This window comes from Apus apus, chromosome 11 (genome assembly GCF_020740795.1).
Source record: "Apus apus isolate bApuApu2 chromosome 11, bApuApu2.pri.cur, whole genome shotgun sequence".
NCBI lineage: Eukaryota > Metazoa > Chordata > Aves > Apodiformes > Apodidae > Apus > Apus apus.
Window position 1 is genome coordinate 2,226,404 of NC_067292.1, and position 15,368 is coordinate 2,241,771.

At 47.9% G+C, this 15,368-nt stretch overlaps 1 protein-coding gene across 1 annotated transcript in view; it reads left to right on the forward strand.

Annotated features, from left to right (window-relative positions):
- SLC7A5 (solute carrier family 7 member 5) overlaps window positions 1-15,368 on the forward strand; it is a 38,412-nt gene that overhangs the window by 10,612 nt on the left and 12,432 nt on the right. Inside the window, exons 2-4 of the mRNA XM_051629101.1 lie at window positions 990-1,115; window positions 12,716-12,821; window positions 13,894-13,938. Coding sequence (XP_051485061.1) covers window positions 990-1,115; window positions 12,716-12,821; window positions 13,894-13,938 — 277 coding nt within the window. The remainder of the gene's footprint in view (window positions 1-989; window positions 1,116-12,715; window positions 12,822-13,893; window positions 13,939-15,368) is intronic.

Here is a 15,368-nt window from a genome sequence, read left to right on the forward strand (position 1 = left end):
GTGTGTTGAGCCCTTTGCTGGCAGGCAAGGGGTGAGGCTGCAGGAACCTGCCTTTGCCCCAAGCTGGTGAGCTCCAGTGTGTGGTCCTGCTGCAAGCCAGAGAGCCAAGGCAGGCACTGCCAGTTCTGGGCAACCATCTCACCTTGGAGGTGGGCTAGTGAGTACTCGCTGTGCCTGTGTCCTTCATGTGCACTTGTGTGTTCAGAGTATGCTCAGCTGGGTGCCAGTCTGTAGCTGGGAGATGATCTTGCTTCAAGAGTTGGGGTGTGTTGTAGTTTTCCCTGTGATGCTGTGTGTGTGTTTAGGTTCCTCAGACCCTGGGTGCTCTTGCTGAGCAGTAACAAAGGTATCTTGACTACTGGGATTTCTGCCTCCCCCCTTTATCCGTTGCCTGTCCTGAAGCACCCCGGGCAGTTCAGCTCTATGGGATCAGGCTTGTGGCCAGAGTCTCCACTGGCAACCTCCTGGAGGGACTGGTCACCTGAGGAAGGTGCTGCTGGACCCTCTTGTATCTCTGAGGGTTTGATTAAGACTGAAATGGCAAATCAAATGCTCTGGGCTTTAAACTGAGAGTGCAGATGCAGCCATAACACCAGGAGAGGGGTGGTCTGCATCCGAGCTGAATATTTTGGGAAGCAGCAGGGAAAGCAGCCGCTTCCTGGTGTTAGACAAGGCCTTGTTCAGTGTCCCTTGCTTGGTAGGAGGGCCACACTGAAGAGATACAGAGGAGGGTGATGGGTGAATAGGGTAAAAAAGGAACAGTCCCAAGGAGTATATGCATTGCTCAGACCACCTGTGGCCAAAACAAGTCAGAATAGAGAAGTTAGTGGCTGCAGAGCCTCACTTTTGAAAAGTTTCTATTCTTGGAAGAGACTCTTTGTGTTTGCTGAAGCTTTAGCAAAAAGCAACTGCCAATTTGTCATCATTTGGTTTGTGTTTCAAGTGCTTTACTGAGAACTGATGGATCTCTCCTTGTCTGCTTCCCCTAGTGCTCCTCACAGCTGTGAACTGTTACAGTGTGAAAGCTGCTACTCGTGTTCAGGATGCCTTTGCTGCAGCAAAGCTGCTGGCCCTGGCTCTGATCATCATTCTTGGCTTCGTGCAGCTTGCAAAGGGTGAGTATGTTTCCTTTTCCTTTTGAAGGTGATGGGCAGTTAAAGCAGAATCTGGGAATTAGGGACAAAGCCCAAGGGTCCTAACCCAAGCATTTTGGAGCTGGCAGAAGTGCTTTACAAACAGTTTTTGCATGCTTGGATGATATTTCCAAAGGGCTGAGTGCTTTTGTGCACTTTATTTCTGAGGAAATTATGCTTGATTTCATGCTCCTGGAGCCTAGCATATACCACCCAAGGTCCTTTCCATTTACTGTGGCCGTTCCCTTTGAGATTGGCAAGTCTACATTGACTGACAGTTTTGGTGCTATGGCTCTTGGAAGATTTTTCTATGTCTGGTGGCTGGTTGTGACCATTTTTTAGTAGAGAAGTATCTTCACATGTAGACCAACCCTCAGTAATTTTCATTCTTTCACAAATTGCCCCTGAATGTTTCCTGTCTTCCTGCTTCAGGTATGGAACAGCTTGGTTGAGTCCATGGGGTCACACAGGGACCCATGGGTCAGGCAAGACAGCAGAAACCACATGTTGAAGAATGATATTAGGGGCTCTCAGCTGGCACCAGCACACATCTGTCAAGTAGCATCTAAAAATAAGAATAGGGTGATGAAGCAAATGTTGTGGTGGTTTTGCATTTTTTCTTCATGCACACTTCATCCTCTCAAGCTTGGGGAGACGTTTTTCCCCAAACCCATCTGATTAACTGACCCACACGGATAAGTTTTAGTCTGTGCTTTTTGCTGTGAGTTTTATGAAAATACCTAGGGAACAGTACAGGCCCTACATGTTGAATGTGGATAAAAGTCTATAGATAGTCCCTCCTGTCTCAGTGCTGGGATGTGTGTGTGTCTATATTAGTGTGTGCACGTGAGTTGTCTTAATTCCTGTCTCAGCTATGGGAGCCAGTGCTGTCTTTGCAGAATTTCTTGCTTTATCAAGGGGTTTTATCTTGTTCCAGCTCATTGCCTAATGCTCAACAAGAACATTGTTTGAGGCTTATCACAAAATATACCTCCTCCCTCTTTATATCTCCCCATACTGCTTTGCTGAACTTTTTTTTTCCCTCTTTTAGAAGGAACAGGGTAAAGAAACACAAAACTCCGTTAGATCTTTAGCATTTTACCAATAAAAGGTCTTTACAATTGGTTTTGGCTTTCAGGTGATAATCTTAATTAGCTTCTTCACAATCACTTTCCCTCCCTCTGTGCTGTTCTTTTGTTGAGGATGAATCACTCTCTGCCCTGGTTCCTCAGGTATAAATACATTATATTTCTATTGACTTAGATCTGTAACAAATAAGAGATTTAAGTCTTGTTTAAAAAGAAAAAGAAGCCATCCTACTCCTCTGCCTCAGAGGCTTTTTGCCTTTTATGAAGCCTGTCACAGTTTCAAGTGTGTGTTTGGTCTGGAAAGGTGCAGATGTCACTTGTGTGCATCTTGCACTGCAGCTCATTTCATGAGACATTTTGTTTCCTGCTAAACCACCTGGCCACTCCAGGCAGGGTGCAAGGTAAGAAGATCAAAAGCCAAGAGTTAGATGATAAGATCTGCAGGCAAAGGCCTTTTCTTCCTGCCTATGTGCACAACACTAAGTGTGTAGGGCGCTGGATCAGTGGGGACTCTGGGGTCTACAGAGGATGCTCCTCACAATGCCCACGTTTACACCTTGTCCTGAGCAGCACCCTGCAGCTTCTCTGAGTTCCTATTTTGCAACATGCTGTCTGGGATTCTGCCTGTGGTCTAACATGGATTTTACTAATCTCCTTATGGAAGTTGCAAGCTCTCTGGTAAGTCCTTAAGAATGTGCAAGCTCCTTTCATGTGCCCTTCTTTAACTTCCACATACATTTTGCAACTTTTTCAACTTTTCTTTAAATCCTGCCAGACAACTTGATGCTTCTATGTAGCAGGGATATCTCAAGAAACTTTGTTTTTCTTCTTCTTTATTCTTCATGGAAAGCATATTAGCATTGCTTAAACCCTACTGAAAATGGGAAAGTGCTGCACTCTTCTCCACCTTCATTGGAACAAGAAAGGAGGGGTGCCAGCTGTGAGGCAAGGGAAGTTTAAATTAGCCATCAGAACAACACTTCCAGCTGTAATGCAGAGCTCAAGTAGATTGTCCAGGGAGGCTGTCTCATGGAGAGATACAAGAGCATGGTAATCAATGCCTGTGGGGTATGGTTTAAGTGCCTCAAACCTGCCTTGGAGCAGGGGGACAAACCTGGTGCTCCTGGAAGCCATCCTGTCTGTGCTCTCTGTGCATTAGTACAGTACAGAACTGCTAGATCTCCTCCAGGGGAAATACTGTAGCCTTTGAAAGCTTTTAACTGGGTAACCTTTTTCTAAAAGGCTGTTTGACCACTGTGAGTCAGTGGGTGATCCCGTGTTGCATCCACACTCACAGTGCCAGGCCTTTGCTGCCCCTGTGTGCCCTTGTTTCTTTCATACCAGTTCCAATGCTCTTTGGACAAAGAGGACTCTTGCCACTAGCAGCTCAAGTGAATTCATTCCCAAGCCAGCAGCTGTTATTGGTGTGAAACACCAGCCAAGTTGATTTGTCTGAGGCTGCAGTTTCAGTGGTGAAGTTTGTGTGTTCCCAGGACACTCAGGGCAGTTCTTGGGCAGAGCTGATTAACTTGCTTTCATGGTTCCTGTCCCACTGCTGGTTTATGTTTACAGTATCCATAAACAGAGCAAAGAAGCAAGACCACAGTTTCTTGCTCAAATGTGGAAACTCCTGAGAGTTCACAGTAGATCCTCCTCTGTGTTGACCTCCTGCCTTTGGCTTGTTTTTTTTTTCTTTTTATCCTTTCACTGGAAATTTTCATTATTTTCAGAAAAGCAGAAGCATCTCCAGATAAAGAAATATGTGGCAATATTACCACACAGAAAATAGTGTTTTCTTGTGATCTTTCTGGGGACAGCTGTTTTACATCACTTCTTTCATGCAGCTTCAAGTGGAGGGTAGAAGTTGGTTTCCTACTTAGCCTTTCAACTGCTTGGAAGTTTGAGTCAGCATAGCTGACCCACTTGGGATGCAGTTATTTTACTAATATAATTGTTACACTTTTAAGAGCCTTTGTGGGGCTAGAGTTGTGTTGCTTTAAAAGTTCAATGTCCTGGACTTAGTGTATTACTGTGTAAAACTTTTTATATGGAACCTCAAGTGTACAGCCCAGCAGTCTGTAGCACTTGACCAATATAAATCAGTTACAGCATAGATAGGATCAGGATGTTTTCACTCCAGTGTTATAAAAACTAGACTTCTTTTTGATTCTTCAGGCATGATATGGTAAAAAGAAAGTGTTCATCTTTAGGGACATGATCATGATTTTTACATGCAAGGAAATTCAGGGAAGGTTTTCATGTCAAGAAGTTCCAACAAAACCTAGCACAGGTGTGGTTCAGATATATTATTTCATGCTGTTGATGTCTCAAATGTCTTAAATTTTTGTCTGCCCTTGGGCAGCTGCAGCATCGAGGTGCTCAGCTGTGACTCCTCACCAGCAGTTGTGCTTAAAAAAAAATAAACAATTGGGCATTTGGGACTTAGAGAAGTATAATTTAACAGTTGTTTTATTGAATTATTTTTCCTGAACTTATTGTCCCTTTTCCCTCTTGATGCCTGATTCCTCATCTTAAGTTTCTCCTTTGTGCTGCCTCAGTGCTCTTTGATGGCAGCAGCATTATTCTACCTCCCTTCCTTGGGCTTGCCAGGCACCAGCAGAGTTGCATCTTCTGAAGGAGCACAGGGTGAATTAAGGACAGAGTAGGCAGGTTTAACTCCACACGTTTGCTATGGAGAACTCAGACCAGGCAGTATGTCTTGTGTTTAATCTTGTTTCTTTCTTGAAACAGATGTGTACAGGCAGTATCAGCCAGCCCGGGCACCCCCTCCCCAGTGTCATTTGCTCTTTGTAGACGTTTACTTAGGGGTGTTGCTGTGGGGGCACATTCTGACCTCCCCGCTGGTCTCTGAAAGTGCCAAAGTGAAGATGCAAACCTTGAGTCATTAAGGTGTGCTCAGGATGTCTGCGAAGCCTCCTAAAAATACTGTCTCAGTACTCCAGGTGCAGGGCAACATCTGGGTGCTGTGGGTGTGTGTGCGTATCTGGATGCTACTTTCGCTTATCAAGTCCCTTTGTCCTTTGCTACAAGACTCCCGTCTGCTCCCTCTCTCTGTCTCTGTGAGGGTTATTTTTCTAGTTCCCTATGAAAACTTTCTTGTCTTTTTTGGAAAATCCTGATTAGGAAAGACCTGAGGGAGGGAAAGCTGGAAAGTTTACTCTTCCTTATCTCCCAGTTTTTCTTCTCTGCTGCCAGTAGCAATGTCAATTGTCTCAAAAAAGCCCCTTGAGCCAGATCTGGAGTGAGAGCAGGGGGCTGAGCAGCAGAGGTGGGGAGACAGCTGTAAGCCTGGGGAGGGCAGGTCCTCCTGACACAGCAGGAAAACTTGATGTTGGCTGGTAGTTAAAAATCTCTGGCTCCCTCAGATCTCAAAGTACAATGGCACACAGGAACTAAGAGAAAAGAGAGTGGTTACTGCCTGTATCTTGGGTTTGTACCCACACTTAATCACACTTGGCCATCCAGAGAGGAATCAGCCCTTAGCATAGCCAAAGAAATCTGCCACAAATTGCCCTTTGACCTGGTCTCATAACCTCTTGTATCCATAGGGTGGATGCAAGAGTGAACTTGATCAGCAGGTCGTTGTTAAGGGATTTGCTTTTAATTGATTTTTTTGTTTGTTTGTTTTAATTTCTTGCCACATCAGTTGTGACTTGTTTGTTTGCAAGCTGAGGGGAGATACAGTGATGTCTGCACACACTGCATTGTCCCTGCCACATGGTAGCCATTGCACTGGTGTCTGTGCCCAGAGGGACCACTTCACCCGAGGAACTGGCTCTAGGACATAATCTGGGACACAAGAACCTACTGACAGTGGAGCTCTAGGTGTCTTGAGATGAGTTTGGAGCCCAAAGCCAAACTAGATGGGTGTTCACCCAGCCAGCCCATGACTAACTCACACTGTAGATCCTCTTTGGCAGGCAGGAGACAAAGCTTATGGATAATTAATGTTCCTTCAAGCTTTTCCCTGTGTGCCTGCAAGTTGGGGCTGAGGTTTGTGCACAAAGATTGCAGAAAAGCGTGCCCTGCAGCTGCCCATGCTGCTGCTTGTTCCACTGGCATTCAGAAGTGCCACAATAATGTGATTTTCCAGCCGTGAGCTTTGAAGGAAAGCTCTGGTGCTTCCCCTTACCCTCTGGCTCACAGAGCACATGGAGAGTGGAAGACTACCCAAGGATAGCCTGAACAAGGAAGATGGGAAAGCTGCCACCATCCTGCACCTCTAAATCACATCAACCACACGTTGGAGATAAATCAGGCATCTAAACGCTGGAGGGTTGATTGAATGCAATTATGTTTTATGGGCTTCTCACTCTCTAATCTTTGGTTCCTTCTCCAGCCAAAGGTGGATGGAAATGCAGAGGCAGGTGGGCATGGCAGGTTAGCATGCCATGCAGCTTGTCTGCTCTGGTTTGCTGGGAGAGCAGCAGATCATTTTTGCTCAGACAATTTTTTCTTGCCCACTCTGCCCAAAAATTGTTTGGCAATGATAGATTCAAGGGTAGAGTTCAGCCTGCTGCAGCTTTTGCTGTTTTACAAGTGCAAAGTTGCCTGTCCAAAAAGAAATAAAATGCATTTAATAACAATTTAAAAATAATAAAAAAGCAGCACCAAAATATAGAAGCAGGCAGTCAGTGACCTGTGCTGCTTGCTCTGATCCCTGGAAGTCTGAGGGGCTCTGTATGCACCTGCTGGAAGCTTGGCCTTTAATGCTGGTGTGAACTGCTGGTTGTTTAGCAGCTCCCTTGTGTGGAAGTTCACAGCTGCATTAACTCTGCAGTGTGGAAATATTTCTTGACATCTGAAAAGCTGCTCTACCCAGACAGTTGTGGCTTGTAGCAAATTGCTCGTTTTTGGTATCCTGAATGAACTGTCATCTGCTAAGTGTGGAGAAAAGGAGGCTGAGGGGAGACCTTCTCACGCTCTACAGCTCCCTGAAAGGAGGTTGGAGCCAGGGTGGGTTGGTCTCTTCCAAATGATAGAACAAGAGGAAATGGCCTCAAGTTGTGCCAGGGGAATTTTGATTGGATATTAGGAACAATTTCTTCCCAGAAAGAGCTGTCAGGCCCTGGGAAAGGCTGCCCAGGGCAGGGGTGGAGTCCCCATCCCTGGAGGGATTTCAAAGCCACGTAGATGTGGTGCTGAGGGACATGGGTTAGTGGTGGCCTTGGCAGCGCTGGGTTAATGGTTGGACTGGATGATCTTGAAGATCTTTCACAACCAAAGCAATTCAGTGGTTGTATGGATCAAGGTCTGTGTCCTGCATGCAAGCCTGAGGAGCACAGCTCTGACTGCCCTAGGGGACCCTGCTCACCATGGTTGTGGGCTGGGTAGGTTTTAAGGCAGCTGACACCAGAGGCTCTTCTGGCTTCTCATTTTTCCCAGCACAGCTATCCCAGCAAAGCAGGCATATTTAATTAGAGAGCAGCTAATACTTTAGCATTTGCTTCTTTGGATCTCGGTCTGGTATCTCTTCTGTCTGCCTCTCTAAGGTCTGTGTTTGCCACAGAAGCAGGGGTTGATGTCTCAGGTGTCTCCATGCAGTCAGCAGCCCTGCGTGTGTACACGTGGGCTTTTGCTGGTGTTTTACATCAATCCTTTCCCACAGCTTTCAGCTGCTAGGCTGAAATGAATGCCCGTGGTTGTGGTGCTGCAGGTGGGGGTGACAGGCAGGAGGATCTGCCCTGGCCAGGTATTCTCAGCTCTCCTGCATGTCAGGCTGGTTGGCTCTGGTAGCCTCTACAGAGCCTGTTCAGGTGGCTCATTCCAGTTTGTCATTCTCAATCTCAGATTTCTGTGGATGTGGGTTGAACCTCTTGTGCAGAATGAACGAGCTTATGGATGTGGCTGGAAACCCATTAAGGGGTTTGTTTAGGGTCTACACTTTGCAGTTAATCTGCCCTGATAGGGACAGATGGGGGCATTTGGGACACACCTTTCCATGCTGTGCTAAGGATCAAAGGCACCCTGTTCATCCACGGTCTCTGCACTGCCTCTGCTTTTCTGGCTCCTGGAGAAGACGGGGTATTTTGGGTGCTGTGCATCACACCACTGCTTCTGGGTCTGATTCTTTGTTTCTCAGCAGCAAACGTTATGCCGGCAGACACAAAATGTGAAAACTGGGAGGTGTTTGCTTAGGAGGAGGAGGGTAAAAGGTTTTTTGGTGATACCAGCAGGACAGGAGATAGGAAGGGTACCAGAACACTCACTGGCCCAAGTAGTGTCCTGCTGGTCTGAGGTTTCTGGTGGTGTCTTTTGGACCCATACACTCATTTGCTACGGGACCCAGATCTAAGAGCTACTGTTCAAAACTGCTTGATGCAGAGTGGCAGCAACTGGAGAGGAGCAAACAGCTTCTGTGGCTCTGGACCTTATGTTTCCATGAGCTGCCCAAGAGGTGCTCTCCTAACACTGGCCCCTGTGTGCCTCTTGCTGTCTAGTTTTTGTGACTCAGTCAATTGAACTCTTGCTGCTTTTCTGAGGGGTTTTCATATATACAGCATGTTCCTTCCTGGCTGTGTTTCCATGGGCGAGGCTTGCTGAGGGCCCCCCTTCTCTTGCTGAGCTCTCTAGGTGACTGTGTTCCCCCTCCTCGCTGTTTAGGCAAGTTAAAAATATTTAATTATCACTAAATGCTTTCTGCAAGAGAAGATTGCTGTGCTGTTAAAACCAGGATGGACACGACTGGGGAGCAAATGAACGTTTTCAAATGAAGGGTCTGAACATGCAGCGCATGGACCTGAAATAGGTTCCTCCTGCAGAAAGGCCCCAGGTGACCCATCACTTGCTCGTGCAATTACCAGAATCTTGGCAGCTGGCAAGATCAGCAAATGGGGTTTATGTCAGAGCTTGTTACCTTAATTTGGTTAATTGTAGAGCAGAGTGCAGTGGAACAGGCAGTTCAAACCAGGTTTCAGATCCCCGGGGTGCTGGGCACGGGCAGGGCATTGCCTAGAGAGCAGCTGTGGCTGCACGGGCTGGGGGGAACAGGCAGCCAGCAGGGTGGGGAGAGCACCCCTCTGCCTGGAAGGCTCTTGCTTACAGACCTCTTGCTCCATGGGAGCAGTCAAAGCCACATTTGGCAGCCTCACCTGCAGGTTTGTAACCCTTGATGTGATCCAAAGTCACATTCAGGCTTGAAAGATGCAGAGGAGACTGAGGTTCATGCCTCCATCTTGAACAGCAAGTCCTAGTGAGGACTGTATTAGAGGATGAAGGTGGGAATGACCATGCTGGAGCACCTACCCAGTGTCCCCAGTCTCCAGGCATCAGTGGAGCAGTGTAAGAACAAAGGGGTACGTGGTGCTTCCAGGCCACTTTCTCAGCCTCTGGTGTGTGTCTGGGACCTCTGTGCCACAGGAAGTATTTCGTGTGATGCATTTCTCTTCCAAGAGTTTGGGGGTACAGTCAGAGCTCACCCACTGTATTTTACAACTTGGCTCATGTGGGAAGACATCCAGGTTATTTTTCCAGAAGCATTGCTTCTGGAGCTTGGCTTTTTTGCCCCAAGTTGTATAGTGTGGTGCCAGTTATGTCTGTAAAGGCATTGCTGGTGGGCACAGATCATTGTTTTTCTGGTGATCTACTGGCTAGCAGGGTGGGATAGAGCTTTGTGGTGGTGATGGTGGGAGAGGACAGCTGCTCTGCTGGGGTGTGTTTGTAAGGAGCCCAGGCTGCTCTCATGCAACCAAGAAGTGATAAAACATGAAGGAAGCAAACATTGTGGGACAGGGGCAGCATGTGGACACCTGGGAGTATGAGTTCATCCTTTTGGAGTGGGAAGAGGTAGATCTCAGCTCCTCTGGATATTTAACCATGTGCTGCCATGTTCCTAAATCCATGTGACCCTGGCAGCATTAGAGATGTGATGTTTAGCAGCTAACTGCAAGTTTCTGGAAAGCTACAACTCTTGCTGGGTGAGACAGGGAGAGGGCATCGAGGTGTCAGCTCCTCAAGTACTGGAGGAGGAACAAAAAGCCCCTTCACTTCCCACCAAGTCTTCTCTCCCTGCTGGCTGCTCCTCTGCCAGTAGCTGCATTTTGGTGCTTCAAACTCAGGGTGGTTGCAAGGAAGAGGTGTGGAAGCAATTAGTGATGTCCCACCCATCCTGTCACCCCCGCCCACCCACGGTGTACTAACATGCCAGGCTGTGTTCCCATCCCTTTGCTTAGTGCTGCTCCATAGCCATCCTGCTGCCTTGGCCTCCTCTTTGCTCCTGTGTCTCTGAGGGCAGGCAGGCCCCCTGACACACAGCCAAAGTGTCTCTACAGCCCAGCAGGCCACCAAACTGGGCTTGGGTCCTTCCTTGCCCAAAGGCTGAAGATGCTGGTGGTGGCATATCCTGAATCCAGGCACGTGGTTTTGGGCTGGGGACCACCAATGCTCTCCTCCCCTCCTGGCCAGCTGGGTGAGGGCAGCAGCTCAGCCCTTCCTTGGTGGCACTGGCACATGGTTTCCTTGTGAGGTTTGGGAAGGCATGGAGTGAAAGCTGCAGATGCCTCAGAAAAAGGGAACATCTGGCCTGAGAGCTTTTTGCCTGTGACAAACAGAGGCTTTCAGTGGAACCTGATGTCCAGCTGTGGACAAGAAATGGAAGTGTCAGCCCATGGCAGGATACTGCTTGTGCCCTGGCTGCTCCCAGATCAGAGCATCCTCCTAGCATGGTGATCCCTCACCCTGGGTGGGAGCTGGGTGGCTGGCAGAGCATGAGCAGATCTTTGAGAAGAGACATCCCCAGGGGTGTCTGAAATGCCTGGAGAGTTCTCCTGCTCTCCTGGTCCATCCCTGTGCTGTTCCAGTAGCTAATTACTGTCACTGTTAACAAAAAGTGTATCTTATTCCCTTAGCAAAAGACCTGGAAGGAGCTAGACTGGTAATTATTCAGGGGCGGCAGAAAATAAACTCAGGAAAGCTGAGCCTGAGGGATGGAGCAGAATGTGATACCGTGCACACCCATCTTCTGCTCAGCTCAGTCTGGTGTTGCCCAGACCTGATTGCCCTGTGCATGAGCTGTTGCTGTGAAGAAGGCAGAGGGGAGCTGGTTTTCTGAGCAGCTTTGTGAGTAGGGAGTGTTTTGAACACTGTGTTAGGGAGTATCTTTTTGCCCTGGTTGGGAGTCAGCAGGATCAAGAGAAGGAGGTGCAGTAAACAATGCCCAGGATGGAAAGGATGGAGATGGAGCTGAAGGGTCAGGTAGAGAGGGTGAAAGACAAGATGTAGCTTTCACAGGTGCACAGGGCAGCTCTCTGTGACTGGCACAGATTTGTCCCTTGGGAAGCCCCATTAATGGAAAATGTACCAGCAGATGGATGGTCCCATAGGGAAAAGTTGCCCTTTCCCAGCACTGGGAAGGTGAGTGCCAGGCATTAAAAGGTCCTTGCATCCAGATTTGTGACCCAGCCTCTGCAAAAGTGGCTTTTGGTGGCATAGGGGAATGACAGTTTCCAGCATGAGATGGGGAGAGAGGCCACCCAGAGGCAAAATGCCTGGGTGTGCTGATACCCCCCTCCTTTCCCCAGATGCACGTCCCAGCTACCTTGTGCTAAGAGATGAAGGGTTAAGCTGCAGGCCCTGCTGACTGCCATGTGATGCAGTTGCCGGGGTGATTAGTAAAGATCTGTGCCCTAAGAGGAATCACATGGGCTTCCACAGGGCTCCCTGGGTGCAGACGTGCCCTGCCAGTCCTGCCGCGCTTCCGGCCGCGCCGAGGGGAGCTCCGGGTCCAGGAGAGGAGCGTGGCTTCTCCATCCCAGGCCTACACCCAGGCTCCACATCAAAAGGCAGGGTACAAAACAACTGCAGAGCATTTTAAAGCAAAATAAATAAACCCTTGGCTGCTTTGGGAGAGTTCTGACCAGAGGTACAATCGAGTCTGTCTATTTATGGCTTTTCATTTCTAAAGCAGATACATAACAGGAACTTTTGATGTTCAAGTCCCAAAGAAGCCAGCTTCTGATATTCAAGCCCCAAAGAACCTGACTTCCCACAATCAAAGGGATTGCCAGAACCCTCTGCTTTATCAGGTGGCTGGTGGGACCAGAGGAAATCCTGGGTTTCTGCTTTATGGGGTGGCTGGTGGAAGTGAAGGAAATCCTGGGGTTTTATCGAACGAAAGCAGCTTTCAGTTGAGAGGCCGATGTGACAATATCTGTTTGCAAAGCATCTTGCAGCAGGAAGGTCCCCAGAATGTCTTCTTCTCAGGGAGAAGATATGTGGGAGATTACCTCGGTGACAGCACGTTGCAGTGTGAGAAAGTTTTTGAGGACTCCGTTGCTTGAGACAAGTATATTTGGGGCTTAAGAAATAAGTGCACGTGTTCTTCAGCATAAACTGAAATGTATCAGTGTGATAATTAAGTATCCTAAGAGCAGCTTTAGGATTAAACCTCCAGGTTTCTATGTTTCAGCACCCACAGAGGGCCCTGGGGTTGACAGGCTGTCTGCATCCATCCTTTCTTGGTTTTGTTTTCTGCAGGTGATGTGTCAAGCCTGGCTCCTGAGCACTCCTTCGAGGGCACAAAAGTAGGCGTGGGGAACACTGTGTTGGCTTTGTACAGCGGTCTCTTTGCCTATGGAGGATGGTAAGATGCAGCCCTCTGTCTCTCTTCACTGCTATATTGTGGAATCATAGAATCATAGGATTGTTCTGGTTGGAAAGGACCCTTAAAATCATCCAGTCCAACTGTTAGCCCAGCCCTGCCAAGGCCACCACTAAACCATGTCCCTCAGCACCACATCTGCATGGCTTTGAAATCCCTACAGGGATGGGGACTCCACCAGTGCCCTGGGTCGCCTGGGCCAGGGCCTGCCAACCCTTCTGGGGGAAGAAATTGTTCCCAATGTCCAATCTAAACCTTCTCTGGCACAACTGGAGGCCATTTCCTCTTATCCTATCGCTTGTTACTTGGGAGAAGAAACAAAAATACCCCCTCACTCCAAGCTCCTTTCAGGCAGTTGTAGAGAGCAGGAAGGTCTCCCCTTAGCCTCCTTTTCTCTGAACTTAAATGGAAATTTAAGGTTAGAGATAATTAACTTCTTTGACTACATTTCTATCTTCAAGTCTTGCAGAATATAACATTAATGAAAGTGGGACCATCTTAGTTCACTCCTTTGTCCCCACATTGTGTTTGCAGGAAGAGTGTGGTTGACTTTCTAGTAACCAGAGCAATAAGGCAGATGCTTTGGGTTTGTCTGGTTGTGTTAATAGTCATATTTCATGCCCCGTTGCCAGCCAGGACACAGAAGCAGAAAGAAGTGGTGGTGATCATGGGATTTAGAAGAGGCAGCAGATGATGGGTTGCTTGGTGCAGCTTGTACATGGTATTAAGAAAGCAGCAGGGTGGGTTTAGCTAGCAGGGGAGATGTACATGCCAACAGATTATTTAGAGTACCAAACTGAAGCTCCTGGAGAGCTTTTCTGTTGCAAGGAAGCTGGCAGCGTGGTGAGCTTGGGCCACCAGCACCATCCAGGGCTTGTGCTGTGCATGCAGGTTGTGTGCCATGTCTTGGATTAGGCATCAGCCATCACAAGTTTTACTGCAGGTTTCAGTCTCTTTACCCCTCCTGAAATTCCTGTGCAGGTGAGATAGTTAAAGGGCTTCATTTATTCCAAGGACGAACCAGAATTAACCACTGTTCTTTTTTAAATTACAGGAATTACTTGAATTTTGTTACAGAAGAGATGATAAATCCCTACAGGTAGGTGTGTGTCCTGTGATGACTTCCCTGTGAGGAAAACCAGTTCTTGAGGAGCCCTTTCCTCATGAGTGTAACAGGGGTTGCTAGTCAGCCAAGAAGCCAAGGTCTTTTTCTAGGGAAATAGAAAATGAGGGAAATTAATGACATTGTTCCTCCCTGGGACAGGGGGAAGCGAATAATAATCTCTGTATGAGAAGGGCTGTTCCTCACTCTGCTTTCCTGTAGTGCTAATATTATCAGTGTTGTTGGAAGGTTCTGCTTCCTTGGCATGGCACCTCTCTGAATTATAGACAAGGAAGAAGCACTTCTGGCTTTATTGCTGTATTGTATAAACTCCCACAAAAGTATTTGTGTAAACAGATGTTTGTCACGTGCCCTTCCTGTTCTCTTGAGCAAGAGCTGCTTCCTGCACTGCTCATGCCTTCCAGGGTTATGCAGAGGACCTGGTGGGATGGGGATGTGCCACCCCAAAGCAGGACATGGCTGATAAATTATTTTTCTCATAGGGAGGGTGCCTGAGAGACACTGTTGAGGCTTCAGGGTTGCTTGGGCAGGAACCCATTCCTGGCTGACCCTGGCAGTGGTTAGTGCCTCTTGGGAAGCATTAGGTTTGATATGCCCTTTCCTTCACAAACAGTTACAAAAAAGTTTGTTGCAGACATGGTATTTGACTGGCTCCTCCTGTGGCTTTGAGCTCCACTAGACCAATTCTACATGGCGTCAAGCAGGGTTTCCTTTTTCAGTTTCCATTCGTAAATGAAGTGAGACTCTTTGCAAAGGCAAATTGGTACAAACACAACCTTGTCTTTACAGACCCACTCAGGCTGTGTCTGAAATAATTTTCTTTCAGTTTCATCAGTCCAGCCCAGCTGCACAGAGTTAAGAGCCTAAAAACACCCGCTGAATCCCTGATCTTTCTAGCTCCCACAAGGAACCTACCAGCACAGATGCTTTACTTTGCCCAGGAGGGAATGCATGTGCTGCTGCCACTGGCTGGCAAGGGTTGGTTTTAATTACTTGCCTGGAAATACAGCCAGAGCTCCTCCATGCAAAAAGTCCCTTCTGCCATAATCCTTCACTCTACATCTGCAGCCTCCAGGCTTGTCCCCATGTGGGCATCTTCTCCTCTCCCAGGGGAGCAGCATGTGCCTGGGAAATAGGACATGCTGAGGAGCCAGAGAAGAGCAGAATGGCTCAAGTCAACTCAAAGTGAGAGCCATCAATCCCTGGCATCAACAGCTCTCTGAGCTGCAGTGCTCCAAGACAGTGTGTCCAGAGGAAGGCAATGAAAATGACCTGAGGGCTGGAGCACCTCTCTTATGAAGACAGGCTGAGGGAGTTGAGGTTGCTCAGCCTGAAGAAGAGAAGACTCCAGGGGGACCTTACCGTGACCTACCTGAAAAGGGGCCCATAAGAAGGCTGGGGAAGAG